Genomic DNA, 24,717 nt, shown 5'->3' with positions numbered 1-24,717 from the left:
GTAGCCTCAGAGTAACAGAGCTGAGTTCTCTGACACAATAGAACCAGGTTAAAAGCGCCACTTCAGAAGTTGCTGTTGTGGCGCAGCAGAAACAAATCTAACTAGTATCTATAAGCATATGGGTTAGATCCCTGGCCTTGCTCAGTGGGTCGGGGATCCAGCATTGCTGTGAGCTGTGGTGTAGGTTGCAGACGAGGCTTGGGTCCTGTGTGGCTGTGGCTGTGGCTGGCAGCTGGAGCTCCAGTTTGACCCCTAGCCTGGTAACTTCCTTATGGTGCAGCCCTAAAAAAGAAAAGTGCCACTTCAGTGTGTTGGTTGACAAGGGAGGTGATGAGATACACCCTAGAGTGTGGGGCTATTTCCAACCCTCTGTGGCCAAGTAAACAGGGGTCGGGGACACAGGGAAGAGAGGTCTGAGGTCGAGGTGGGGAGAAGCCTTACGGTAGTTAGATGGGGTGGGATCATAGAGAGAAAGGAGGATGAGCGGCTGGGGTCCTGAACACTTGTTCTTGTGATGGGCATTCAGCTGAGTTCAGTTACACTTGGCACCTGCATTCTGTGCCGGTCTCTGACCTGGGCACCGAGCTGTGAAAATGAGTAAGATGTGGCCCGTGCTGGTAACGGGATAGGCACAGTTTGGATTCAGTGTGGTGTTAGAATGGGAGCCCTTGCGAGGGCAGGACATTTGGTCGGTTTGCTTGTTTATTGCTCTCTCCAGCATCCAGAAGAAGCAAGCATCTAGTACCCAGTAAGTCTCAATACATATCTGTTGTGGGAATGACAGTGGTGCGTGTGAGATGCTGTGGGAGGCGGGGGAGAGAAGGGTCGGAGGAAGAGGCAGCATTTGAGGTCAGTACCGACAGGCTGGAATTAGGCAGGAGGTAAGAGTGGGGATAGGGGTAGGGAGGCCTTTCTTCAGAAAAGGGAACTGCGTTCCTGGGCCAGGGGCTGTGAGAGGCTGGGGAAGGTGAAAACTGTTTTGGCAAAGGAGATTCTTAGAAGGAACCCACCTGCCTCTCACATCACTTAAAGGTATCGACACCGGAGTGGTCGGAGCTGCAGTCCCCATGCTGGGCTGTCAGGGTGGCAGCTGAGCAGAGCTGTGGAGTGGAGAGCTCCCGCCTTGGAACAGGAGGTGAATTTTGACCTGAACGCTTTATCCTCCAGTGCTTCCGCACCATTTCTGCAGTGGTAGAGAGCTGCCTGTGAGGACCCTAGTTTTCTTCTGCTGCTCATCTTCATGCTTACTGAAGAGAGAGCTTAGTGAAGTAACTGGGTGAGTAAGTAACACTTTTAAGTAACATTTTAAAGACAAAAGTTACAGAATTTATATTTCTGCTTGAGAAGCCATCCTTTCAAAGCTGTTACATAGGGAAAGTTGCTCACTTACTCTCAGAGGTGCTGCTGCCATTGTTCTAAGTGTCTTTGTAACTCCACTTTGGAAAGGAGCTTTCAAGCCCACAGGGCACACTTTTCTATGTCCTCGTGTTGGCAGAACTGCCTTTGAGGAAACGTTTTCTTTTTAACAGCCAAAGTCACCTGGAGCTGGAACAGATGAAGAGCAGCTCTGGGATCCACCTACACCCCCTGCACAGTGTCGCTGCAAGCCTGTTTCACCTGGATCGCTAGTGCTGCTGGCCAGTGACCTTCTCCAATCCATTTTCTATACCACGTCGTTCACTGAACACATTGAGCTATCATGCGTCAGAGACTGTGCTAGATGCCTCAGGAACTCAGTCTGGCAGGGAAAAGTTAATGAGTGTGTGTGTGTTGGGGGGGGGTTCTAACCTAGTAACATCTGAGGCAAGACCTAGAGGACGAAGAGTTAAGCAGGCAAAGGAGAAGAAGGGGAAAAGGAAGAAAGTTATCAATAGAGGGACTAGTATGTGATAGCCCAGAGGAAGCTGTGGTTCAAAGATTACCTGGAAGGTTGGACAAGGAATGTGAGAGTGGAAGGGAAGTTTAGAGTCCAACCAACCACCTTAAGAAATCTGGACACTCCTACAGGTGGTGTGGTCAGCGAAAGATTTTAAGTAAGATAGTGTCATGATCAGATGCTTTCACCTAGCCTGGGAACCTCCATATGCTGCAGGTGCCACCCTAAAAAGCAAAACAAACAAACAAGCAACAACAACAACAACCCAAGTTCCTGTCGTGGCTCAGTGGTTAACGAATCCGACTAGGAACCATGAGGTTGTGGGTTCGATCTCTGGCCTCACTCAGTGGGTTAAGGATCCGGCATTGCCATGAGCTGCGGTGTAGGTCACAGACATGGCTTGGATCTGGCATTGCTGTGGCTCTGGCGTAGACCAGCAGCTATAGCTCTGGTTCGACCCCTAGCCTGGGAACCTCCATATGCCGCAGGTGCAGCCCTAGAAAAGACAAACAGACAAAAAAGAAGAAAAAAAAAAAAAAGATGTTTTCAAAAGAACACTGGTGGGAATCTTAGAGTAAGAAAGAGGTAGAGACAGGGGATAAGGGGCCAGGTGTCACTCCCTGTTTTTCAGTGGTTTATGAGCTAAGAAGAAAGATGACTTTTAAATGTTTAAATAGTTGAAAAATCTAAAGGGTATTTTGTGACATGTGAAAATCACATGAAATTCAAACTTCAGTGTCCATACGTTTCTTGGAACACAGGTGCCCTTGTGTACTCTCTGTGGTAAACTTTGGGCTCTAAAATTCAGTGGTTGAGAAGGAATCCTCTGGCCTGCATAGCTTAAAACACTGTCTGGCACCTACAGAAAAAGTGCCTACTCCTGCTCTGAGCCATAGATGATGGCAGCCTGCGCTAGAGTGGTAGCAGGAGGAAGGAAGAGGCTCCAGACTTTATTTAAAGACTGTTTAGGACTGACGTGGGAAGGCCTTCAGGAGGTAGAATCGATAGGCCTAGATGATGCCAAGGCAGGCAAGGACGACTGCACTAACCCAGCTCCGTCCCCTGCTTCCGTTGCTGCCCCTCTACAACCCATCCTCTACTCCCCGTTCAAAAACAAGAAAAAAGGGAGCTCCGGTCACGGCGCAGTGGTTAACGAATCTGACTGGGAACCATGAGGTTGCGCATTGGATCCCTGGCCTTGCTCAGTGGGTTAAGGGTCCGGCGTTGCCGTGAGGTGAGCTGTGGTGTAGGTTGCAGATGTGGCTCCGATCTGGCATTGCTGTGGCTCTGGCGTAGGCCGGCGGCTGCAGCTCCCAATGGACCCCTAGCCTGGGAACCTCCATGTGCCACAGGAGGGGCCCTAGAAAAGGCAAAAAGACAAAAAGAAAAAGAAAAAAGCATGCCTACTTAAAACTCTAAAATTACCCTTCTCACTATTGCCCTGAGTTTAAGCTTCAAGTAAAATATTCCTAATTTCACCCTGCCTCCCTCTATAGCCCAATGTCTTCATTCTGGTCTTACTGGACTACTTTACTTGATTTCTCCCAGACTCCATCTCTTCTTGCCTCTAGGCCTTTGAATAAACCTCCCTGTGCCTGGAGTCTGCACTGCACCTTCTTTCTACCGACACTCCCAAGATGCTTTGTGCATTTGCAGCGCTGGAGTGTTTGGAGTGCTGGATGTTGAAATTTCTGCCTTCATCCCTAGACTGAATTTAAGAAGGCAGCAACTGACTGACGAACTAGTCCATCAGCAGCAAAGAGTAAACGCTTAATAAAGGAGGAACCAAGGTGGAGGGCTTCAGCCACATCACGTAGCAGCCTCAATGATAAATCGGTTGTGAAACGTGGACAGTTATCCCTATTTCACATGGCCAAGAAAACCGCCTAGCTTGTTCAGTAAACGTGAGTTGAAATTAAATTTGATTTGTGGCCAATATAAAAAGATGTGAATACCTAACAAGACAGTCCTCCTAAGCCTGGTCTGATAGATCGGAAGGCAGATCCCCGCGGAATCCCCCCGCCCTCGTTATGCTGAGCAGGGGTTGCCCGAGAGCAGAGCTTGCGTGGTCCCTCCAAGGTGACTGCTTCCCCGTAAACGGACGCTCTTTGAGTGCATACGTTTAAGTCTGTTCCAGAAACCCTCGGCTGTGCAGCGAGTACGTAGCCGTTGTAGAAAAAACCGCTCTATTTGCAGTAAAGGGCTGAGGTCACAAGGACCATATTTGGAGCTGGCTGGGAGGGAGGCCTTCTCTCCGTACGGAGCTAAGGTGTCGCTGGGCCCCCTTCCAAGCCCCCGGGTCAGGCCGGGTAATCCGGGCTCAGACATCCGGCAGTGCCTTTCCCTCGGCCGCCCCACAGCTCTAGACTTGGGCCCGCCCGCCGCGGCTGCAGCCTCGTGAAAGTCACGTTCTCTCTGCCCGTCTTCTCCGGCACTCTATGGTTCTCGTGGTGACTCTACTCTAATTCTAGTTCCGGTCTCTATGGCGGCAGCGGAGGCAGGAACGGCTGTAGGTCGGCCGAATTAGCCACCTAAGAGCCAATGAGAACGGAGAAGTGATAGAGAGCTAGCCAATAGGAGCCAGGATCTTGGGTCAGGTGGTGAGATTGACAGCAATGCTGGCCAGTGAGCAATGCTTAGGGCGGGTCGATGGCAGGGCTTATCCCGCCCGTCCCGCCATTCTCGCTAGTTCGATCGGTAGCGGGAGCGGAGAGCGGACCCCAGAGAGCCCTGAGCAGCCCCACCGCCGCCGCCGGCCTAGTTACCATCACACCCCGGGAGGAGCCGCAGCTGCCGCAGCCGGCCCCAGTCACCATCACCGCAACCATGAGCAGCGAGGCCGAGACCCAGCAGCCGCCTGCCGCCCCCCCCGCCGCCCCCGCCCTCAGCGCTGCCGACACCAAGCCCGGCACGACGGGCAGCGGCGCAGGGAGCGGCGGCCCGGGCGGCCTCACATCGGCGGCGCCTGCCGGCGGGGACAAGAAGGTCATCGGTGAGGGCCGGACGCGGACGGGGGGGTGGGGCAGGAGGGAAACCTGGCGGCGGAACCGTTACCCGGAGTGGGGCGAGCCGGCGGGCGCGCGGCCGGCGGGCACCGACTCGGCGGCGCGCGGACGCCCCTCCCCCAGGCCCCCCCCACCCGCGCCCTCGCGGACTCGGCCCGCCCGGTCCGCGTGCCCGGCCTGCGCGCGCGCGCGCCGCCTCCCGCGCCCCCTGCGGACCCCGCGCGGCCGCGCGCCCCTCCCCTTGGGCGGCCGCGCGCCGCCGACCGCGTGTGCGGCGGGGTCCCTCCCCTCCGCGCCCGCCTGCCGGCCGCGTGCGCTCGAGCTCGCCCGCCGTTGTTCCGTTCCCCACCCGCTCCCTTCCGCGTGTGCCCGGAGGGCGCGGCGCGCCGCCTACGCAGGCCGGAGTGGGCCGGGCGGCCTCCCTCCTCACGTGCTCGCCGCCGCGCCCGTCCGCCCGCGGCCCCCGCGCACACCCAGCTCGGGCCCGCGCTCCGGGCCTGCCCCCGGGCCTCCGCCGCGGCGGGCTCCCCCACGTGGGCCGCGCGGCCGGCCGGCGGGCCCCGCGGAGAAGGGCCGTCGGGTGGCCGCCGCGGGGAGCGCGCGGGCCCCCGGATGCTGAAGCGTGGCGGTGTTTAACAAGGATGGCTGGTAATCGTGGGCTTCCTTTTTTTCTTCCCTCCAGCAACGAAGGTTTTGGGAACAGTAAAATGGTTCAATGTAAGAAACGGATATGGTTTCATCAACAGGTGAGCTGACCGCCGCCGCAGCCTCGTCTTCCTCCCGCATGCGTTGCCCCATCGGGAGGCTCGCGGGCCGGGCGGCGTCGGCGCCCGTGTCGCCGGCCGCCTCGGGCCTTGCACTCGGGGGGTTGGTTTCGCTCGGGGACGGAAAGGACTAGTTGATCTCGAGGTGGCCTTTACTGGGCAGCTGGACGTTGAGCTAAAGCTCGTTTGAAAGGCGCGAAGCGCGTTCGAGGCGCGCGGGCTGCGCCTGTCCGCTCGGAGCCACTCGGGGCGCAGGGAGCCAGCGGAGACCTGCGGTGGGTCGGGAGGCTCCGCTCCGGCCCACCGCCTTTTGATGCTCGCCGTCCACCGAACGGGCTGGGAACGGGGCGCTGGGAGGACGAGCCGCTCCGTCTTGTGTGGCTGCGTCGCCGGCGGCTGCTTCGCGGTGTGACAGCGCGAGGGGCGCCTCGCCCGGGGGGTGCGGCCTTTGTTCCCCGTCCCATCGGCGCTGGCTGAGACGCCTCGGGTGCACGTCGCGTCAGACCTGCCCGACCGCAGCGTCGCCGTGCCTTGCCCAGACCCCGACGTCCGGAAGGCGGGGGCCCCTCCCGGCGGTCACTTCTCCCACTCTGTCGCCCCCGAGGGAGCCCGTTAAGGCTGTGCTCGTAGCTTGGGGGAGCGGCCTCCGGCCGCGGGCGACGCTGTGCTTCGTCCCGGAGGCCGAGCGACAGAGTGCCGCCCGGGGGGAATCCCGAGGCGGGCCGGCGGCGGCGGCCGCGGTCCCCCCCCGCCCCGCGCCCTGGGGTCCCCGGCGGCCGGCGGCGCGTCCAAGATGGCCGCCGGGGCTGCCCCCGGCCCGGGCGGCAGGTGCCCGCCGTCGCCGGGCGTCCCTCCCGCACAGCCTCCCTGCGGAAGGCGTGGAACCGCTGGAGCCCAGGGCTTTAAGGGCGGGCGCGCCCGGTGTTTGCTCCTGCAGTGGGCACGGCCGACGGCAGCCCAGTGGGCAAGCTCAGGCTCGGCCTGGAGTGGTGGCGTGGAGATGCTGGGCGCAAACGGGATGGCGACCATTTGGTGGTCTCTCTTCCACGTTTGCAGTTGTAGGGAATGTTTTGTTTCTTCCAGAATGTTGAGGAATTTTCCGTCTGCTCCTACATAGCCTTTGTGACAGGCCAAGGCCACGTTTTCTTATCAGTTGTTGATAATAGGTCGCTAGGCTAGTGAGGAAGGAAGAGAATGCTTTGGCGCCTGCATTTATTCGACCACTTTTCAAGGGATCTCTGAATTTGTTAGCATTTCCATCTTAATCTGATTCTCTTTACTTGCTTCATCCTTAAACCGGTGCCTTTCAAATTTAAGTGTGTTTACCTTGCAGAGTAAAAATGCACATTCTTGAGTTCTTCCTTCCCAGCGTGGATTCATTTTTAAGGAGGAATCCAGATGATTTTGGTTTGTGGGCCTTGAGAAACACTGCTTTTGACTCTTGAGGCAATGTAATGAAAGGGTATCACGGGTATGCACCTTAGAAGGGACTGTGATTTGCAGCCTTCGATAGTTTGTGCTTTAAAAATTGTACCAGGAGCTTTCTATTTGGTTGCATTTTATTAGATGGGCCCTACTCTTGAGGTAAGCAGTCAGTATCCAAGATAAATCTAGTTCTTCACATATTTTAAATTGTGTGTGTGTGTGTGTGTGAGATGCAGTTCCTTGACTGTATCTCTTGTGACTCGCAATCCACTCCCTTGGTCATCCTACAGGACAAGTCAAATTAAGTTGACTTTTGATAATCCTTTGTTCGGACTGTCTTAAGCTCAACTTGTTTGTCGAACTAACTGTTTCAGATGTGCTTTATATTTATAAACTGGTCATTTCAGTGATTCAGAGACTTTTGAACAAGACACTATGAAACCTAAGCAATTAAATCCAAGAGAGGGTTGCCTTGCTTCAGGGAAAGTGTACGTATTAAAGAACTGCAGTTCTGGAAGCTGGCAGTTGGTTGGGTTAGGGAGGGAGGCACCTGGCTTTCCTGAAGAGGTGTGCATGTGTGTGTCTGGGGAGGACGCAGTGCCTGGAAAGATTCGTGTAGCTCTAATTTGAACTTTGGAATTCCATGAATTAAATATTGAAGGTTTTTATAATTAAGATACATTTTTAATGTGAAATTTTCTTTCAAAGAAATGTATTCTCATTGTAAACATCTATTTCACCATAAATTATTGTCTGTGATAATTGTCGTAGACTTATTACATAATTCTAAGGCTTTTTTCTTGATGGTTTTACTGTGTAAAAGGTGCTAAAGAAGAGCTTAGAGCTTTTAAAATGGCAAAAGGTTGGCTTTATTTTGTTAGGCTACGTAGTCTAGGAATTCATGGGTTTTTTGTGCCATGTCTGCAGAAAGATTATTGGATTCTGTAACTAGAGGGGTTTATTAACCACTCCCCAAAATTCATTTTGTGATGAACAACTTCGCTCAGAAGTGTTGAAGATGTCGGTAGAAGGGCGCCCTGGGGTCAGTGGTTTCAGGGCTGGCTTTTCTGTTTTAAATCAAGAAACCCAGTTTTCTCTTTTGCTTCCAGGTGTTGAAGATGCATCCGTGCTCATCAGATTCATGAAAGATGTCATGAATCAGCAACTGTGTCGTAATAGGACACAAAGCTTGTACAGTGATCAGGATAGGCATGCTTTTCTGTTACCCAGAGTACTTAAATGCTAAATTAGGGAGCTGGGAGCGAAGAGAATCAAGTAGAGAAGAGGTCACAACCTGGTGACCTACCTGATCCAGCGTATCATCTTTTTTTGTCTTTCGGTCTTTTTGCCATTTCTTTGGGCCACTCTCGTGGCACATGGAGGTTTCCAGGCTAGGGGTCGAATCGGAGCTGTAGCCGCCAGCCTACGCCAGAGCCACAGCAACGCGGGATCCGAGCCACGTCTGCAACCTACACCACAGCTCACGGCAACGCCGGATCCTTAACCCACTGAGCAAGGGCAGGGACCGAACCCGCAACCTCGTAGTTCCTAGTCGGACTCGCGAACCACTGCGCAACGGGAACTCCCAGAGTATCATCTTCTTAAGAACTCTCTTTTAGCTTGAGGGCCTCTAGTCCCGTGTAAGTAAAAACAGCTGGTCCTGAGTGTTTTAACTGCCTGTAAAGGAGGCACGCGTTCTCCCTTTACCTGTCAGACTTAGGTTCTCCTCTTGCTGACTTCCTTTGCGGTCTAGCCTCAGTGTACACCTGTGATCTAGGATGGTGCTGCTTATCCATCAGACGAGCCAGGGAAAGGCTTAGCTGTTCCTCCTTACAAAAATACACTTGCTGGTGGCTGTCAGGTGTGGTCTCCCTTTGGGAAGGGGGTGCTGCCTGCTGGGGATTCTGTATGTATTTAAGTGGTGAGAGTGACTTCTTTCGTGACATTTACAAGTACATTACTTTGCAATTCACTGGTACAGCTGCATTGTAGGTGAAAAAAAGTAGGTTGATATCTGTCAGTTATTTATGCCAGACACTGTTGTAAATGCTTTAAGCGAACTAGCTCCTTTAATTATTCTGAGGCACAGAGAAATTGAGTGATGCCCCAGAAAGTGTAGCTAGTGAGTTGGGGCACTGACTGCCTCTCCACTCTGAGAACAGCCCCCAGTCTTCAGTGTGGTGGTGTCCTCGTGGCTCCAGGTAATCGGGGGTTCTGGCCATTGAACGGTTCTTCAATGGTCTCTAGCCTGTCACTAGAGCTCCTGTATGTTGACGACTCATTCCCCAAATTTGGAAAGCTTGTACTCCTGATGAGCTGTTCCGTGAAGTTAGAGATTGCTGTAAGGCAGGTCTAGTTGAGTGTGCAGATTGTCTGTTGAAGGGCTTGCCTAATACCTAATGTTGAGAGGCAGTTAAGGAAATTGCAGGAGAGACTGTTAGACCTTGATCTTTAAACTCATTATTCCCGTGTGTGTGTGTGTGTGTGTGTGTGTGTGTGTGTAGATGTGAGAGAGAAGGTAGGTTTGGAGAAAGCATGGGTTGGAGGTAGGGGGACACATGCAGAAAGAGACAGAGACGGCAAGAGTGTTGTTTTCTTTTTGTGGCCTGTGAACCAAGAATAGGCTTTGCCTGTTTAATGCACTGTTGCAAACAGCAACAGTCTGTAGGATACTGCAAGGCCTAAAACACTACCTGGTTGTTTTTTGTTGGGGTTTTGGCTGCTCCTGAAGCATGCGAAGCTTTCCAGGGATCAAACACCACAGCAGCAGCCCTAGCTGCTGCAGTGACAACACCCGGTCCTTAACCTGCAACACCACAAGGGACCTCCCTATTTGGATGTTAATTTTAAAAATTTGTAGACTTGTGGAAAGATAATTGCCAGGTGTCTTGGGCCTTTAAAGTTGTGATGGCTCTGTTGCATGGTATGAACCAAAAACAGTCCGAGGTGGGAGTCCCCTTGGTGCTGCAGCGGGTTAAGGATTGGCAGACATGGTCACTACAGCAGCTTGGGTGGCTGCCTTGGTGTGGGTTCAGTCCGTGACCCAGGAGCTTCCACATCCTGTGAGCTCAGCCAACAACAGCAACAAAATCTTACGGTCTAGAATGTAGATGATTAAGGGCTGTGGCACTAGGGAAGCCTCGAAGATTTGGTGATGTGCTAAGGGGGGGGATAAAGGTGGAATGGAAGAGGGGTGGAGGCATAAAAAGACACTTGACTCGTTGACGTTGAGTCTGGCAGTCTTTTTAAAAAGCACTATGTGTTGGTTGGTTTCTTCAGAACTGAGGTTCTTAAGACAGTGGCTTATATATATACGGGATGATTTGGGATTGATGCTTGTGCTGGTTGTTAGGCCCTGATCTTGGATTGGCCAGAGGTCATTCCTGTTCACCAAGAACTTGTCATCTTAAAAATCTAGAATGGTGAACTTAGTGTATTTTACCTTCTGTTTTTCTGACACTGGGGCAGTAATTGCCGAATTGCCTCTCCTCCAGTCCTAGCCCTTGAGAGCATCTAGAGTCTCTAGCTTACCCAAGGCACGAAGGTGGGAGACAATGTGGGGAAGAAGAGTGCTGGGTGGGAGGAGCTTTTTTAATAGAGCGGGTAAGTAGGGTTTGTGATCTTTCAGCCGCAAGACTGGGAAATTGGTGCCTGGATTCTTTGAGTTATGGAACATACAGATGCTAAATCCTGGAGTTTGTTTTTATTATAACTAGGAGTTTAGCTTTATGCAGTTGGGCAACTTAGACCATTAATGTTTTAATGGGGTGGTAATCTTAAGATAACTGCATAAGAGCATTTAGCAATGGATAGATAAGCTTACATATGGTAGGTGTCATTTGCAGCAGTGTTATGGATTGGCAAAAAATGTTTTCTGGATTTTGAGGGTATCTTAAGGCTTTTAATCTGGGTAGACTTGGTAGCATAGGGGTCTTTAAAATGTTGCAGAATTCCTTCCTTTTTCTTTGGCTTTTACTTATTTATTTACTTATTTTTGCCTTTTCTAGGGCTGCTCCCGCGGCGTATGGAGGTTCCCAGGCTAGGGGTCGAATCGGAGCTGTTGCCGATGGCCTACGCCCGAGCCACAGCAACACAGGATCCGAGCCACATCTGCGATCTGCACCACAGCTCACGGCAACGCCAGATCCTTAACCCACTGAGCAAGGCCAGGGATCGAACCTGCAACCTCATGGTTCCTAGTCGGATTCGTTTCCGCTGCGCCACGACGGGAACTCCTCTTTGGTATTCTCTTTAAAAAAAAAAAGTATCCCATTTTTTCCTTCATCCTTTAGCCATCTTTGTAATTTCTTTTTCCTTGAAGTTACTGATGTGTTATTTGCTGCATAAAGGCAGTATACGTCTAGATAGGTGAGAAAACCGGTGTTTTCATTAGAAATTTTTCAGTAGTAAATAATGCCCTATTAACAGCAGGAGCTGGAGTAAAAGAATACAGGAGAAGGAGGGCAGCTGCCTGCAGGGGAATGGGAGGAGCAGTGGTGTGTGACACATGGGCTGACACTCTTTAGAGCGTCGTTTGTGTGTGCTGTCCACAACAGCAGTAGACACGCGTAGCTACTGCGCGTCTTGGAAACTGATTTTTAAATGTTGATTTGCGTTCTGAAACATACTCAGTTTTAGTGCTTATTCTGAACAGTTTGAGCATACGGATCTACTTCAGAAGGTAAAATAGAGGCCAGATTATGAAGGCTGTTAGTGCAGAAGGAGTGTAAAATGCTTCAGTTACTGTGTTGACCGTGGAAAGGGTCAAACCAGCTTTGTTTTCACTTTTTATCGTGGTTACTAGAAGACAAACTGGGATACTTGGTTTACAAATAAAGCAGTTTGCCCAAGGTCATGTAGTTAGTAATAGGGTAGCCAGGACTTTAACCTTGGCTCCAGTGGTTCTGGTAAAAGATGCTTTTAACCCTTGTGTTTCATATACCACCTTGCCCCCCCCCCGAGTTACTCGTCTGCTGCATTAGATGGGATGGTGGTGGCCTTCTAGCTATAGACATCCTTGAGGATAGGTCTTGTCATTATCAGCCCAGTGCCTTGTGGTCGATTAAAACGATTAAGATTGAATAAATAATATGGGAGGTCTTTTGGCCTCACGTGGAATGTGGGTGTTCCTGGGCCAAGGGTCCAACCTGTGCCACAGCAGCACCCAGACTGCCGTATTAATGACGCCAGAGCCTTAACTCTGCAGCATCGCAAGGGAACTTCAAAGAATAGAATTTCGGAAAAGTTAAAAGCGGCAGGAATTTTACATTTGACTTTGAAAGCTGGTTAGTGTTAAGTGAACAGGAGGCACTCGATAAATAGTTTGAAATTGAGCGCCTACCGTGTTCCTGAAGTTTGCTGGGTGCTGGGCAGAAGAATGGCGTTGTCCGCGCTGACATCCCTCCAGTGAGTCTCTCACCTTCCCCCTTCAGTGAAGTAGGTTAAGGCAGAAGCACCTGCCGGGGAGGCCTCCACTCCCTCCCTCCTCGTTGCGCTACTTCAGTAGGTGACCGAACACATGCTTCCCGGGGTGTTTGGTCATATTTTGATTGCTTCTTCGCCCTCTTCGCTAAGATCTGTAGGAGCCGTGGCGTGCCATTTTTCCAGCGTTAGTGTAGGTCAGAGATCAACAGGCCCACCCACAACTGTTTTTATCCGGCTTGTGAGCAGAGTGAGTCCCACCTGTTTTTTAAGTGTCGAGGGAGGCGAGGGGGCATTTGCGGCAGAGTCCTGGCCTAATCGCATGGAGTAGCTTTGTCCTACAGATAAGGGTGTAGGGATGCGTGCTATGTGTTGTCCTCTTCAGAAATTGGAGAAACCGTATGCAGTGATCTACCTCTAAAGCTGAAATGTAAAGATTTCCAAGCTGGTCCGTTTTGAGTTCTCAACAGGGTGAGACTGGGGCCTGTGGGGTCACGTTCCACCATTGTAAGTAGGCGACCGCAGAATTTCATTTCCTAGTTGGTAGAATGGGTAAGTGACGTAATAGCACCGACCTCAGGATTGTGCGGATTGGTGCAATACGGTGAAAGCTCTTGGCGCAGTGTCTGGAGCTTAAACCCTCAGCACTGTAGTGTGTGTGCGTGTGTGTCTTTTTAGGGCCGCACCTGCAGCATGTGGAAGTTCCCAGGCTAGGGGTCAAATTGGAGTTTTCGTTACCACTGAACCACCGCTGAGGGAACTCCCAAGTTTTCCTCATTTTTGGGGGTGAAGAAAAAGATCAGGGGGCGGGGGGCAGCTTTCCTAGGTTACACAGTTGTTAGAGGCCAAGGACTGCAAGTTAAGTTTTTTGTGTTGGTTTTTCCTTGCACCAGCTTTTCAGTCCTAAGTTGCAACTAGCTAGATTTAGTGTATCCGTACCATAGTATTCTGTCTTGGTTGAAACAATTTTTTCTGGCCACGCGTGAGGCAAGTGGAAGCTCTCAGGCCAGGGGTCCAACCTGCGTCGCCTGAGCAGCTGCGGTTACTGACAATGCCGAATCCTTAACCCACTGCACCACGAGATGACTCCCCAAAACATTTTTTATCTATTGAATTTCTCCCTAATACCTACATGTCCTCGGGCCGTTCTAGATTCTCTTGTAGGCTGGCTTAGTGTCACCAGAGTAAAGTGAGTATTAGATTGTCTGCTGTGACGTCATTGGTGAACATACCAGTTTCTCAGTAGCCGTGTTGTGCCCAGAAGGTATCTCCATAAGCTCTTTTCCAGGAGGTGGCACTTTCTTGTGTAGCTGTGCCTGTGTTAATACTGTTTTTAAGAAGGTTTGCATAAATAACTGCTTTTACTTTTATTGTGGTGTAGCATGTTCAGTCTGTAACTGCTTATTTGCCACCACATTCAGAAGAATGATGTATTGGCTACCCAGATACATTAGTATCTGGCCTTATCATCAGTAATGAAAAATTCCTCCCATGGAAATGGCATTTTTAGTAAATTTGATGCATATTTAAAACTGTAAGATAGTATTATCAAAACTCAAATAATACATGTACTTACGTGAAAGTCCAGTATCAAATATCATGTATTTTGTCGTCTAGCAAGTCTTACGCCCTTCACCCCCATTAATGGAAGCAGAGCCCCCTGACTTTGGAACAACCCTTATAGCTTGAAATGCAGTCATTTTGGAGATGAAAGCTCATTGATGGTGGCTCTGGAACTGTTTTTGTGATGTGTGTGGATTTATTTGACAGACGTTGTGACCAACCATTAATTCCTAGGAGTTTCTAATATTCAGGCAGCTTATAAAGTCAGTTTTCACTCACATGCTTTGGGTAGCTTTTGCAGTATTCCTGAGTGTGTGTGTGTGTGTTTTAGATTTAAAATTAATCCTGTTTCAGTGAATTAACTGTCCTCATGATAATCCAGACTGGGGGTTCTTTGGTGCATAAATGGCTGCTGGATCAGCAAGGAGCCCGAGTCCATAAACCAGTCAGTCTAGTTCATTGTAACCTTTGTTCCTTTTGCCATTAAACACTAGAACTGCTATTGAGCCCTTTCTCAACTCTGACCCGACACTGGATAGGGTGGGGTAAGTCTGTAAAGGCCTAGAAACCTCTCTCTCTTCCGGTGGTAGTTTTTGCTCGTGGTATTACCACCTTACCCCAGCCTCCTGTCTAAAAACTCAAATCAGTCTCCACTGCCCCTCACTTTTGACATCTCTTTATCCACAAGGTGTTGCCATATTACTTCAAGAGCAGTATTCCGCATACGCTCTGTAAACTAGCCTCTTAGTCCAGTTCTGTTAAGGAACTTCCGGAGTAGCTTTTACAACCGCCTGGACTCCTCCTGGCTTCAGACCATACGAGACAGCAGCGCTGTTTTGGGTTGGTTGGTTTGGGGCCCTGTGTGCAGTAGCTTGGCACGGGGTCTCCGTCCCAGACTGGGGATTGAACCGGGGCTGCAGTGGTGAAAGCGCCAAATCCTAACTACCTGACCGCCGGGCAGCCTCAGCAGCCACTTTCTGACGTGTGCTGAGCCGCTGCGTCTTACGTCCTCTTCATAAACGCCTTTGCTGGCTTTTCTCGCTGCGCGATTTCGCCCCGTTCATCCTCCCCTCTCGGCCGCAGCCGTGTTCTCCAGCCAGTTTGAATGTCGGTTGCCTTGAATGTGCTGGGTGGTGAGTTTTGCCCACATCCATGACCGGCCTCGCCGTCTGGAACATCTTGCTCATTTTCTGGTAAACCCCTTTATTATTTAGGGGAAGTGTTGCTTCCTTTAACAACTCCTTTAAAAGTCCTAAAGCACGTGTTTCGGCCGTGTGTGTTTCGCGCAGACAGGCTGATGGTGGGTGTGAGGTGGTGTCTCAGGTGCCGTGGAAAGGGCTTGTGTGTGTGCCAGTCAAGAGATGCTTTCCACTCCACGTCCTCAGTTTTCCCGCGTGAGGGGCTCCTGCATGGCACTTGCTCTGTGGATGGTGTCGACACAGACCGTGCTCGTCTCTGTGCTTCCTTGTGATCTTGTCCCCTTTTTATTATTATTATTCAAGTTATTTTTTTGTTAGAGTATAGTTGATTGACAGTGTTGGGTCAATTTCTGTTGTACAACAGAGACCCGGCCCAGAGACCCAGAAGATAATGTGTGTGTGTGTGTGTGTGTGTGTGTGTGTACATACATACATACACACACACATACCTATACATTCTTATAGTATCTTCCATTATGGTCCTTTTTTTAAAAATTACTTTTAAGAGCAGGTTAGGTTCATGACACAGTTGAGCAGAAAATAAATAGCTCCCATATACTCCAGGCCCCTGCATAGCATCCCCGTGACCTGCCCTGCTCTCCTGCCCCAGAGGATGGAAATTGATCAGTCTGCCTTGACACGTCATCATCACCCAAGTCCACATTGAGGGCCCACTCCCCGCGGGCGGCGTACATTTCTTGTGGGGGCGTGGGTGGGGGTTGTGTTTGTGGTCCTCACAGGAAGTTGGGAATTAGAGGTGCTGAAGAGGAAGTGATTGGGATAAAATGAGAAAGAAGGAAGCAGTTCCTAGTTTAATTACTCAGTGGAAGTGGGTGTGCTCTTGATCTCGTCTGCCCCAGTTGGTAAACCAACCCTGCAGTAGACGCTGGAGTGGCTTGTGCTGGAGTGGTGTTAATACTTAGTGGCATGAGAAGTGGCAGAGTATATGTGGCTCGTCACTTCTCTTAATGGCTTAAGTAGGTCGCTTTTATTATTTCTTTGTCTTTGTTTTTTTAAATCCTTCTAGTAGATAGGCAATTGTTGGCAAATGCTTAGTCTTTAAAGCAGAAATTGTTGTGGCTTACTGATTTCGTTGCTTTATTTCCTAATGACTGGTAGGCAGGCAGCCAGAAAGTCTCTAAAAAGAGGAGGAGGTGCACACACACATTGTTAAATCTTGGGTGACATGAAGCGGAGTGCTCCATTCTAACCGTGTTCACCGTGGTTGTGTCTTACAGGAATGACACCAAGGAAGACGTATTTGTACACCAGGTGAGTGCCCGTGTGGACGTTTGTACTTCTGGCTCAAGGCTTGTGAGAGGAAAAGGGTGGATGTCTTCTCAACTGCTGTTGGTAGCAAAAAGGTTAAGTCCAACTCCTGAACAGTTTGGCTCCCACAGGAAGAGTGGTGGCGCAGCTTGAACGTGTGCTTTGAAACTCGTTGTGTTGGTTCACCTAATTAAAATAGGTGTTTCAGTTGGTGTTTTGTTAACAGCGATCGCTTTTGAAAATGTTGACTCTGTTCACCTCATGATACTGTATTTTCAGATCTGGTTTAAGAGGAACTGAAAATCTCCATTAATCTAAACATAAACTAATGATGTTGCTGTAGATACACAGAAACTTCCACAAGATGTCCTCGGATGCCACTAGGTTTAACCTCTGATAAGAAGTCGCAGTAATCATGGGGGGGAGGGGGCCAAGCCGCAAACACAGTAACCTGACTGGTGAAACCCAGCAAGGGTAGCATTAGGTCTTTCGGTGTATTCCAGAGCACTTTGAAAAAAGCGATTACCTAAGAAATGTTTTTACCTTTGGAGAATTTTTAGATTGGTTTCAGTGTTTTGAGAGGAGAAAACTAACATAGGGCAGGTGCCACGTGCTGGACTTTCTCCACAAGTGCCATTTAAGGAAAATGTTTTGGAAAATGCTTGAACATTAAGAAATTTATCGTTAAAGTAAGTCACTGCCACCTGAACACTCATACCTCAGCCTTCATCATATTATAGGCTCCATAGAACTTAATCATCCTTACAAGTATGCAGGGGGTAGGAAAACGTTTATAAATGTGTGCTTGTGTGCTCTGTAGTTTTTTCGCTAAGACTGCTGAATACCGTCAGCTTGTATTGAAAATCATCTTAAGAACTTTTTAGCCCCTTCATTATATGACAATGTATACATCAGAAGACATAAAGTCAAGTTCCACACTCACCCCTTTATTCAAACGGGTGTGAGCTTGTCTGGCCGCAGACGTCCTAGGAAGGGCTGTGTTAGGTTTTGTAGCTCTGGAAGTGTCCTGCACAGCACCCCATGGTGATCAAGGGGGAGGCCCCGCCAATTTCTTGGTCCATCCAAAACCCTGCCCAGTCATCACCGGGGCAGCTATAAGTATGGCAGCACTTGCGTTCTAGACACGAATGCGGGACTGCTTGGGCAGAATGTTCGATTACAACAAATGTTTGCTTTGTAACATTGAAGACCAGTGCTTAACCTGTTGCTTACTTCCCTTCTGCACATTCAGAGGAATTTGCAGACTTGGGCACAAGAAACAACAAGGCTTGCAGTCTTGCTGCCTGCCAGCAGTGCTAAAGGGTGTGGGGAGATAGGGGAGGGCATTGAAGATGCTGACCAAAGTAAGAAATTTGGGACTTGACTTCTGCTATCCCCTGTGACTGCAGGTAATTGATTGAGTTTTATGAAAGGTATGAAAACTTTGTGACAGTTTAGATGACAGATGAGATCAATTATTTGGCTCAACGCATGTCGTCCACTTGTACCAACCTACAAGGGGTCACCAAGATGCTTTCCTCTTTATTTTGTAAGTGGTTTCAACATTTGGTTGTTTCTTAGGACTTTGGCTGCTCAGGTCTTGGTGGTGTATCAAGGAGACTGCAGTTCTGGGCAACTTAGCTAAATTGGCTTCAGATTTGTTGGCTGTCCCGCCTCCTCTGGAGTGGAAATGCATGAGCGGTCCCGTAATGGCTACTGCTGTGAGGTAGTAGAGTGAATATGGGATTTGGAGTCCCAAGACCTGGATTTAGAAAAGTCCACCTGCCTCCACTTATCAGCTGTGTGACCTTGGGCAAGTCACCTACCTTTTTTAAAGCCCGTTTTATTCGCCTTAGAAGAGGAGTCACAATTCCTCCCCTCGTCTGTCCTAACGAGATTAAACATGGGCAGCACTGGAAGAACTGCCCCAAGTCTTCTAAATGCGAGGCGTTACTCTTCCCTTGACTTTGTCATCGCAGCCGGGACGGGAGAGTTGCCGTGTTCTGGGGCGGTAATAACCAGCTGTCCCAGGCAGTCGGAATATAAAAAGTGGCATAGTTAACTCATGTGAATTGCATTTCCCTGAAGTATTACCACAGACAGGTCGGAAGGATTTTGGTTGACATTTGTAATTGAGTTTGATAGGGTTACACAGGGACAAAGTTGATTGGGTCGACTTGGAAGCATGCAAAACTAAACTCTGCCTGTCATCTAAACTGGCCCTGTGTGGGGCTAGCTTTTACTATTAAGTGCAGTCTTTGGGGATAGATGGATATCCTCATTTTGTTCAAAGGTATATGATAATGCTTTTGCAGAAGCATTTTAAAAATACACACACACACATATATATATATATACGCACATGTAGTTGTGTCTGTCTTGAGTGTTAAATTACTTGATCTAGTTTGGAAAATAGCAGTAAAATGCTGGGGGCCTTGTAAGATCAGAGTATATTTTGGTTGAGGTTGGGGGTAGCATTGGTCCCTGTTTTCCTAAATTTATTGACGATTTGGTCTTATGTAAAGCTAATTTTAAGTGTATATCCAAGCTAAAATAATATTGACTCTGGTACATTTTAAATGAAAAAGCACATTATTCTCCCCTGTTAATCTATTTTTGGAATGTGATATTACTAGACTGCCATAAAGAAGAATAACCCCAGGAAGTACCTTCGCAGTGTAGGAGATGGAGAGACTGTGGAGTTTGATGTTGTTGAAGGAGAAAAGGTGAGGATGCTTTTTGTGTAAAGGTTTGACTTCAGTATGGAAATGTTTTGGAGACCTAAGCCATTAGGATGGTGGCTCTAATGTGGATGGATGGGTCAGGCGACCACACGAACACAGGCGCATCGAGCCTAATGTGCTGGCTGCACTTAGAGGGCTGTCTCTTCAGAAGAGCGAGGAGCTAATACTTAATCATTTCTGTGCACCCCTGGCCACGTAGACCCTTTGTTACTTGCCTTGTGTGACTTGTGGAAAGTGTACTTAATTCCATTGTCGTTGTCACTGTGTGGCGGCTTTTGTAGGGTGCGGAGGCAGCAAACGTTACAGGCCCTGGTGGAGTTCCAGTGCAAGGCAGTAAATATGCAGCAGACCGTAACCATTATAGACGCTATCCACGTCGCAGGGGTCCTCCACGCAATTACCAGCAGAATTACCAGAATAGTGAGAGTGGGGAAAAGAATGAGGGATCAGAGAGTGCTCCCGAAGGCCAGGCCCAACAGCGCCGGCCCTACCGCAGGCGAAGGTTCCCACCTTACTACATGCGGAGACCCTATGGGCGTCGACCACAGTATTCCAACCCTCCTGTGCAGGGAGAAGTGATGGAGGTGAGTATGAGTCTCCTCGGTTTTCACTGCTGTTGTCTGCAGCCTCTTATCTGGTTGCGTTTTTCCTCCGACGTTACCGGTCCAATCGGCTTGATTTCCGTTGTCTGTGCAGGGTGCTGACAACCAGGGTGCAGGAGAACAAGGTAGACCAGTGAGACAGAATGTGTACCGGGGCTACAGACCACGCTTCCGCAGGTAAGGCTTCTCGCCAGGATTTCCCAGGCGTGTGTCAGGACCCAGCAGCAGCAGCATGCTGCTTCTGCAGGCCTTTTCAGCCGTTGTCTGTTCATACTTAGAGTTTCTTTCGTCAGATGCCTAAGAGGTGAACCTGAAATCATTTATCTTTGAGAATGTGTTCTTTGCCGGCACTGGTTAAAAACAGCAGTCTACTGTGTACAGTTGGTGGTGGTGGTGTGTTTCTCTGTTGAGGGTGTGGAATTTGGAATTGTCTGTCCTTGAGCCCGTGTGAGAAGAGTAGTCTAAACTGCATTGGCTCATGTGGTTGGGGGGAGAAAGGCTATTAAGGCAGACGTTACCTTTTCAGCTTTAGCAGCATCCGAATTGCACAGTATCATAAAGAATCAACAGGCTTACCTCTGAGGTGGCGTGATTTCTCATCAATCACTGTCCACTTTAAGTATTTGCTTTTTTGTTACTACTTGCAAGTTGGAAAGTGAAATCACTCCTAGACATTTTATGGTTTGGGGGGAGAACCCAGTTACAGAATAGCATTAACCAGTCAACCCACCTACTTGGGTTAGAGAATCCTTTATAACAGGAGAGATGTAGAGTACAGAGTAATTGGGAAGAGCTCCATGAGCCAGGCGTGTTTAATAGATACATGTAGTACTGCGGCAGTAGATAACTCGTTGAAAATACTGCCGGTAATGACAGTGTCCGTTTTGAATTGTGTTAAATGTTTATCTGTGGTAGGGATAAATGTTCTAAGATTGGCTCTTGTAGTCTATCCATTTAAATGCCAAGCGTAGGAATTCCTGATGTGGTGCAACAGAAAAGAATCCGAGTAGGAGCCATGAGGTTGCGGGTTCAATCCCTGGCCTTGCTCGGTGGGTTAAGGATCCAGCGTTGCCGTGCGATGTGGTGTAGGTCGCAGGCGCGGCTCGGATCTGGCGTGGCTGTGGTGTAGGCGTAGGCGGGTAGCTGTAGCTCTGAGTAGACGTGGAGCCTGGGAACCTCATAGGCCTCAGGTGCGGCCCTGAAAAGCAAAATAAGTAGATAAATTTATTTCAAGCACAGAATCCTTTGGTTAACTTTTGTTACTGTAGAGCTGCTTGAATTTTCTACCTGGTTTCATTGGTGTCCTTAAAAATAGCACGTGAATCTTCGTTGAGTGCGGCAGTTTTCCTGTTTGCCTTTTGGTCCAGGTTAGACTCCCTGGCCTCGTTTGAATGAACAGGCTGGTTGGACAGTGGCAGGTGATGGCCGTGGTGGCACCTTGAAGGTTACGAGGAGTCTTACCAATCAACCAGTACAGGGCTTTTCCAGCGACTTAAACAGAATCGTTGCTGGCTGTTGGAATGAGTAGTAAATGACACACCCTACCTGTCGTCCAAGGGATGAAATTCTGATTGGTGTTAGGTCCAAGAGCAACTCGTGAGGAATCTTAGACCAGAGTGGCAGGAGTTTGGCTAAAAGGACACAAATGAAGTGGCCGGAAGGGAAAACGTGTCATCCAGAAAGGGTTTTGTGTGAGAAACAAGAGCATATTTACAGCGTGGGAGATGCAGTGAAAGAGGGTCCCTGCCAGGGACGTCACGGCCGGAACTCTTCAGTTAGAGTGAGGTTCGGCCCGCGCGCAGTGGGTCGGCCTCGGGCTAGAGGAGCCGCGAGTGTTTGCTGTGTGGGCGCCAGTGTTGGTGAGGTGAAAAGGAGAGCGGGGAAGAGATGCGTTTGGCACAGAGGTGTGAGTTTGTCTCTCTGGAAGAAACAGGGGAAGTCAAGTAAGAGAGTCTCGTCATCTCAGAAGTGGGTCCACCCAGCATCGTCGTGGGTTTCCAGCCGTTTTGAGCAGCAGCCTCAGATTAGGCAGAGCTGGATGTATTTCGCATTTCTCTGTGCAAATGAGGATATGCTGGGTTGGGTGTTGGTAAAAATGATTGATGGTAGGCTTTATACTGGGTTTAGAGGGGGAAAGGGTTAAGGAAGAGTGAGGGCAGAATAAGTGATCATTAGAACTAAAGATGGGAAAGAAGACTCCCGGTGGGCACCGACCAGGAAAGTAAGGGGCGATGGGGTGGTGGGGTGCTTGAATTTGAGAAGGCCTAGGCGGCGAACAGCTGGGTGAGCTCCCAGTAAGAGCTCATTATTGGGACTGTCATAATTACAGCAGGAAGAGGAGAGTAAATAGCAATTGAAAGCCTGGGGTTTAAGAATTGACTGAGAATGGAGTTCCCGTCGTGGCGCAGTGGTTAACGAATCCGACTAGGAACCATGAGGTTGCGGGTTCGGTCCCTGCCCTTGCTCAGTGGGTTAACGATCCGGCGTTGCCGTGAGCTGTGGTGTAGGTTGCAGACGCGGCTCGGATCCCGCGTTGCTGTGGCTCTGGCGTAGGCCGGTGGCTACAGCTCCGATTCAACCCCTAGCCTGGGAACCTCCATATGCCGCGGGAGCGGCCCAAGAAATAGCAACAACAACAACAGACAAAAGACAAAAAAAAAAAAGAATTGACTGAGAAGCCACAGCGATAGGGGTGGGGCGGCCACCCCTTAACGGCTGCAGGGGGAGCCAGGGCAGTTTTGCCGAAGACTAGTCATCATTTCTGAGAAAATGTGCAGGAAGGGTTTCGGGAGAAGAGGTGGCGGTGGGGGCTGGGGGGGGGGGTGGGAGACGGGAGGGTTAGAGGTGGGAAATGGAGAGTGTGGGTCTCCATAGGAAGTCGGGGCTTGTCGGGTTTACAAAGGGCATGATGGTAGTCTGACGAGCTGTGACCAGGGGTGGCGCAAAGGCCAAGAAACATCACTTACTGTTGTGTTTCTCCACTTGTTTTTTATGGCCCCACCCACGGCACGTGGAAGTTCCCACGCTGGGGGTCCATTCGGAGCTGCAGCTGCCAGCCTGTGCTGCAGCGGCTCAGGATCCGAGCCACGTCATGGCAACGCCAGGTCCTAACCCGGTGAGCGAGGCCAGGCATTAAACCCACATCTTCATGGATACTGGTCAGGTTCATTACCACTGAGCCACGACGGGAACACCCTCGCTTTTTAGACGATAGTCCAAGTGGTGGTGGTGGTGGCCCACCGCCGTCCTCCCACGGCTGACTTTGCGGTAGGTTGTACTGTGGGCAGACGCTTGCTAGACTGAACTTCGTCGCAGGTGTTACTCTCCTGGTTGACCGTTTACAGCGTCCTTACTCTCGGTTTGTGAAAGAAGAGCCCAGTGTGCTCGTGTGACATTGCTAAACTGCCTGTGGGCCACTTGAACAGAAAGGCCGGGTCAGTTAACACTGTGGGTGGGTTCAGCGAAACAGGCTTTATCATCGCAAGTTTGCACAATTCACTCCAGGGGCCCTCCTCGCCAAAGACAACCCCGAGAGGACGGCAATGAAGAGGACAAGGAAAATCAAGGAGACGAGACCCAGGGTCAGCAGCCACCTCAACGTCGGTACCGCCGCAACTTCAATTACCGGCGCAGACGCCCAGAAAACCCTAAACCACAAGATGGCAAAGAGACAAAAGCAGCCGATCCACCAGCTGAGAATTCGTCCGCTCCCGAGGCTGAGCAGGGCGGGGCTGAGTAAACGCCGGCTTTTACCATCTCTACCATCATCCGGGTGCGTAGGCCTGGGCGGCCCTCTGCTCTCCGGGCAGCCGCGAGTGGGGTCCAGTAATGAAAGGGGGCAAACCCATGATACTTCTGGGGTTTTCCCTCTGCACTCTTTTCCGAGTGTCACAATGTCATCCGGGGAGTTTCCACTGCAGCTCAGCAGGTTAGGAGCCCGACTAGTATCCCTGAGGATGCGGGGTCAATCCCTGGCCTCGCTCAGTGGGTTAAGGCTCCTGCGTTGCTGTGGCTGAATGTAGATGGGCAACTCTGCAGCTCCACCTCAACCCCTGGCCCGGGAACTTGCATACACCGCAGGTGCGGCCCTAAATTGAAAAAGAAAAAGCCAAAGGTCATCCAGAACCTACCATGACAACTCTTGGCACACAGCAGTGTCCACCCCTGTTAGGAAACACTGTCTTAAGGATTTGTGAACGCCTTCCCTGTGTAGCTAGTGTGGTCTGGTTTGCTGTACTGAGAGAATTCCGATGAACTGTGCAAAATAGTGAAAACGTTTTCTTCTTTTGCAGTTTAGTCATCCACCAAGAAGACTGAATATGAAATTCCAGCAATAAGAAATGAACAAAAGATTGGAGCTGAAGACCTTAAGTGCTTGCTTTTTGCCTGTTGACCAGATAACTAGAACTATCTGCATTATCTATGCAGCATGGGGTTTTTATTATTTTTACCTAAAGATGTCTCTTTTTGGTAATGACAAACGTGTTTTTTAAAAAAAAAAAAAGGCCTGGTTTTTCTCAATACACCTTTAAAGGTTTTTAAATTGTTTCATATCTGGTCAAGTTGAGATTTTTAAGAACCTCATTTTTAATTTGTAATAAAAGTTTACAGCTTGATTTTTCAAAAAAAAAAAGTCAACAAACTGCAAGCACCTGTTAATAAAGGTCTTAAATAATTGTCTTTGTGTATTTCTGCCTTGTTTCATGTTAGTTTATAAATCCTTAGCTGGCCATAGAGCCCTTCCAGCTTAAACCTGTCTGCAGGTGGATGGGACTCAATGGTACGTCCTTGGGGAAATGTTTAAAGGGTGTAGGGGGCGTGCCCATGGGCTCACACGGAAAATGAGGGG

At 49.9% G+C, this 24,717-nt stretch overlaps 1 protein-coding gene across 4 annotated transcripts; it reads left to right on the top strand.

Moving 5' to 3' along the window:
• The first annotated feature begins 4,553 nt into the window (after positions 1–4,553).
• On the top strand, positions 4,554–24,544 carry YBX1 (Y-box binding protein 1). 4 transcript variants are annotated; one of them, XM_047789472.1, is made up of 8 exons: positions 4,554–4,868; positions 5,564–5,627; positions 16,492–16,525; positions 19,159–19,248; positions 19,548–19,850; positions 19,963–20,045; positions 23,373–23,640; positions 24,161–24,544. In XM_047789472.1, exons 1-7 carry the CDS (start codon positions 4,703–4,705, stop codon positions 23,605–23,607), a joined length of 975 nt encoding a protein of 324 aa, XP_047645428.1. In that variant the 5' UTR covers positions 4,554–4,702; the 3' UTR covers positions 23,608–23,640; positions 24,161–24,544. The 4 variants fall into 4 exon arrangements, with proteins under 4 accessions (XP_047645428.1, XP_047645429.1, XP_047645431.1 ...); XM_047789473.1 differs by having other exon boundaries at positions 4,555–4,868; positions 24,166–24,544; XM_047789474.1 differs by lacking the exon at positions 19,159–19,248 and having other exon boundaries at positions 4,556–4,868.
• Positions 24,545–24,717: the final 173 nt, after the last annotated feature.

This window comes from Phacochoerus africanus, chromosome 8, assembly GCF_016906955.1.
Source record: "Phacochoerus africanus isolate WHEZ1 chromosome 8, ROS_Pafr_v1, whole genome shotgun sequence".
NCBI lineage: Eukaryota > Metazoa > Chordata > Mammalia > Artiodactyla > Suidae > Phacochoerus > Phacochoerus africanus.
Note: the sequence above shows the minus strand (reverse complement) of the source record. Positions and strands in the feature narration are given on the sequence as shown.